The sequence below is a fragment of the Orycteropus afer genome, unplaced genomic scaffold (assembly GCF_000298275.1).
Source record: "Orycteropus afer afer isolate SDZICR_OR568_19922 unplaced genomic scaffold, OryAfe1.0 scaffold00165, whole genome shotgun sequence".
NCBI classification, from domain to species: Eukaryota; Metazoa; Chordata; class Mammalia; order Tubulidentata; family Orycteropodidae; genus Orycteropus; species Orycteropus afer.
Genome location: NW_006921752.1, coordinates 2,986,080 through 2,990,424, shown reverse-complemented (window position 1 = coordinate 2,990,424; position 4,345 = coordinate 2,986,080). Strand labels below are relative to the sequence as shown.

Below are 4,345 nucleotides of genomic sequence, written 5' to 3'. Positions count from 1 at the left end.
GAAAGGAGGGTGAAGGGGAGATGAAGAGGATGAGAAGAGGGGAGGGGATGTGAAGGAAGAGGAGAAGAGAGGAGAGTAGGGGAGGACAGAAAAGGCAGGGAAGAGACACAGTGAGAGAGAGAGCGAGCCAGCGAGAGGAGGGCAGAGGCGAGGAGAGTTCCAGAGAGAGAGGGAAGAGGGGCAGGAATGAAAACACAGAAATCAAGAGAATGGCAGAGATAGACAAGGAAAGAGAGCGTCAGGGAAGAGAGCAAAGAAAAGGACTGACAGAGATAACAGACTGAAGAGGGAGAAAGAAGACACCAGAAGACGGATGGGAAGGGGACACAACACAGCTAGGAAAAAAGCACCCAGCCTGGTGGGCAGGACATGGTTCTCTCATGGGTGACTTCGGGCAAACCTCCTCCTCTCCCTAAGTGCTGGGGAGAGAGGCAGTTCTTGTCCAGCTGGCAGACTTGGAGGCAGTCACTTAGCTGCAGAACATTTAAGAGGTTTGAGAGGTGACGCGAGGCCCCAGCCTGCTCCCAGCCCAGAGCGCCAGCCTGGCTTCCTGTCTGGGCTTCAAGATGATCCCATTAACAATGAATGAGCCCTGGGGGGCTGAGGTGTGGAGGGGAAAAGGGAGGTTTGGTGTGTCCTGAGACCCATGCCCCAGCCCCTTTATAAAGTCCTTTTGGGTTCTACAAGCCAAGATGATTCCAGGTTAAGAACATGGTTGGCTATGGTAGGGCACTCTCCACCAGGGGGCGCTCACAGGTTTTCTTTGTTTTTCCGAAAACAAGAAGTTTGCGTATCCAAGGCTCCCATGTCACACATTTCACAGCTGATTTCACATCCCCTCTGGGATGAGGGGCATCTCACTGTGCACATCTCACTGTGTACTGTGTATGGTGTATTCTGATCCGGAGAGGGGGCACCATGCCAGGGCTCTGCCTCCCAGCACTTCGAGGTGCTCACTCCTCCCCAGGACTGCAAAGAAGCCTTACAAGTCAGTCCTCCAACTGACTGGCCCAAGTCTCCTCGTCACTTAACTCCTGACCTCCAGCCACCCACGAGGAGCACCTGGGTGTTGATCTACCCACAGGCCCACTTTCCTAAGCTGGGCTGTTTGTAACTTAGCAGCAGGCCTGGGCTCAACCCAGAAGTTCTTCCAGCCCTAGGGGCCCATATGACCTCTTAGGGGAGAAAAGACCCACCCACCAAAGCCAGGAAAGTGAACAAAGGCCAAAGGTCCACAACCCAGGGGAAACCAGAAGAAAACTAGAATACCCACTGCCTATCTTGTCAATACTGGAGCTCTGGTGGTGTAGTGCCTAAGGCATTAGACTGTTAACCAGAAGGCTGGCGGTTCAAACCTACCAGCTGTTTTGCTGAAGGAAGATGGGGCAATCTACTTCCATAAAGACTGACTGCCTTAGAAACCCAATACTCTCTTGGTTTGACTTCAACCTAGAGCTTACCTTCTCAGCCTCTTCGCTTAACGAGTGAAGGCATAAAAGCCCAGAAATGTAAAGAAACAAGGTAGAAACACAGAGTGAGAGGACGGAGCAGTTCCACACTCAAACCCATGCCTCTGCTGCCTGTCTACGAGGGAGGGGAGTTCTCTCTTGGTCACAGATGTAGCTTCAGGCCCTAGTGAACTACATGTCCTGTAATAGATATTCGGGGATCATTTATTTAATGAATAAAGAGCCTTAAGAGATCATATCATCTCTATATTAGAATTAGAAATCCAAGAAGTGAAGTGATTTAGCCAACAGCTAATCATCTTAGGTATTTTACGAGGAGTTACTGTATTTTTATGCAAATAAAGAGTCTTCCCCTCACGCATTAGTTCCCTGTGCACACTGTGTGCTTTTTATGCACAGGCACATTATTTACATGGGTGCTTTATATGCAAAGATACAATGTATATATTAGAGTTCCTAAAAGCAAGCAAGTTGAAAAGCATCCTGGTCAATATTCTCAGTTGATCCTGCCTTGGAGAAGACTGGTGGTTCAGACCTGGAGAGTAGGGTCACTCTAGTGCCACCTCGTGGCTGCTCACCCAAATTGCAGACATAGACTCAGCTCTAAGAGCAGACTCCAGAAACTGGGCCACACATGCAGATGGACGAGGTTGGTGAGTTCCTCACTCCTGGAAGACCGCAGTCTTGTTTATATCCTCAGTGTGAGTTCCCTGAGTCTAGACACATACTGGGTGTTCATTTCAATAAGTCAGGGGGCCTGGCTTGACTTGAGGGAAGTTGTAAAGGGAGAAAGGAAGGAGTGCTGCTTCAAGAAACCAGCTCCCCCAAAGGCATGGTGAGGATCAGACTGTGGCAGCACAGGGGGCATCGGCCAAAGTGCTTGGAGATCTTGGTTCCATTCCTGTCTCTGCCACTAACTCCCTGTGGGACTCTGGGTGAGTCACTGAACCTCTCTGGGCTTTAGGACCATTGACGGCAAAGTGAATGGAGATGGACACACTGAGCTCTTGGTCTCCTCTGGGGTTGATAGTCCCCAGACAGGTGGACTTGCTGGTTTCTGAATGGAAGCTAGGCAGGGCCTGTAAGTCAGCAAGCACCCCCCACCCCCACCACCCTGCCCTGCCCGGCACCTGTACTCACAAACAGCAGCAGACACTTGTTCTCACGGACGGCCCCACAGCAGCCCAGGAAGCCGAGCAGAAAAAGCAGGCCTCCCATGGCCAATAGGATGTAGACGCCTGTGATGAGCAAGGGGTTGGCAGCCACGATCTCCCGGAAGCCGGTAGGGTCCACCATGACCCAGATGCCGATGCCCAGCAGGCAGGCCCCACCCAGCTGCTCCCCGGGCCAGTCGGAAGAGGGAGGAGAAGAAGCAGGAGGACATGAGGTTAGACACCCCCAAACAACACACACCACTCCCCTCACCCTGGGTGCCTGGTGAGCTGGGCAAGAATCCCAACCGCAGCATGAGCCTCCATGCCAGTAGTGCTTTCACTTGCCTTGGATTTGTCTTGTTATGCTGCCCTTAAGTGTAGCATGCGTTGCTTCAAGCTGATATAGGTGTGGTGATCTATTTCTTAAAAATCAGCCACTGAAAACCTTAAGGAGCACAGTTCTACTGTGACACGCATGGGGTCAGCATGGGCTGGAACTGATTGGATGGCAGCTGGTGCAGACCACCAGGCCTTTGTTCTGAAGTGCTTCTGGGTAGACTTTGAACTGCCAGCCTTCCTGAGAGCAGCTGAGTGCATTATCTATTTGCATTACCCAGGGACTGTTGTTTTTATTATGTGCCGTCGAGTCGGACCCCACTCATAACAACCCCTCCTTGGGGTTCCGAGACGGTATCACTACAGAAGTAGATTGCCCAACCTTTCTTCCGAGGAGTGGCTGGTGGGTTTGAATGCCAGCCTTCTGGCTAGCAGTCAAGTGCCTTAGGCACTACGGTACCAGAGCTCCTACCCAGGGACTGGCAGCCTGTAAAAGTGTTTGGTATCCCTGGTGACACGGTGGTTAAGTTTTTGACTGCTAAGCATAGTGGCCCAGCACTGGAAGCAGGTCTCCCTGCCCAGCCAACATTTTGTCATGAAGGGGAGGCCTCCACAGTTCCCACACTACTCCCAAGAGTAAGACTCTCAAGGCCCCCAAACCCATCACAGGAGAGAGGTCTTGGCATAGACAGACCCAGGATGACTCAACTCCCTGGCAAAGGGCGGAGGGGCAGGCCCCAGCCTCAGCCTCTGTGTTGGGATCTGACCCCTGATGGGGAGGGAGTGCAGGAGGGAATGGGGGGTGATCAGCAGGCAGCAAAAGGAGTCACACCCAACCCCAGACCCCATAGGAGCCAGCACTGTTCCTGCCCCAGCACTTGGCCTACTGTGAATATCTCTGTCCACCCAGCAGACACTTGGGGGCATGTGCCACGGATACTTACAAAAATGAAGAAATTGAAAAGAAACATCAGGTACTTCACACAGCTCAGACAGTCACCTTCCATGGTGTTCCACCTACAAAACCACAAGGCTGCCTCAGTTTCTCTGCTGGGGGACCCCACACAGAAAGAATCCTCGCCCCTCCTTCCTTACCCCCACCCCATGGGGGCCCCAGCAGCCAGCCCCAACTAGCAGGTGGTGTATGCCTCTATGATAAGACTCTGTGCAAAGGGTTCTGGGAATTTATGCTGGGGTGTGGGTGGACATGGGGGAGATGGAACATAGCTGACCTCTGTTTTCCTCCTCCACAGAACAAAGCTGGTAAGTCCTATCCCAAAGGGTTGCTGAGAGGCTTATTAGTAATATTAATTAGAAAGCACTGAAAATGAAGAACAGAATTTCAAATTTTCATGGAATCCAAAATTTCTGGAGTCACTGAGGCTG

General features: G+C 51.9%; 1 protein-coding gene across 1 annotated transcript in view; it reads right to left on the bottom strand.

Moving 5' to 3' along the window:
• Window positions 1-3,966, bottom strand: part of TSPAN18 (tetraspanin 18) — a 20,622-nt gene extending 16,656 nt beyond the window's left edge. Inside the window, exons 1-2 of the mRNA XM_007946523.2 lie at window positions 3,904-3,966; window positions 2,610-2,804 (exon numbers count right to left, since the gene is read on the bottom strand). Coding sequence (XP_007944714.1) covers window positions 2,610-2,804; window positions 3,904-3,966 — 258 coding nt within the window. The remainder of the gene's footprint in view (window positions 1-2,609; window positions 2,805-3,903) is intronic.
• Between the last annotated feature and the right edge of the window lie 379 nt (window positions 3,967-4,345).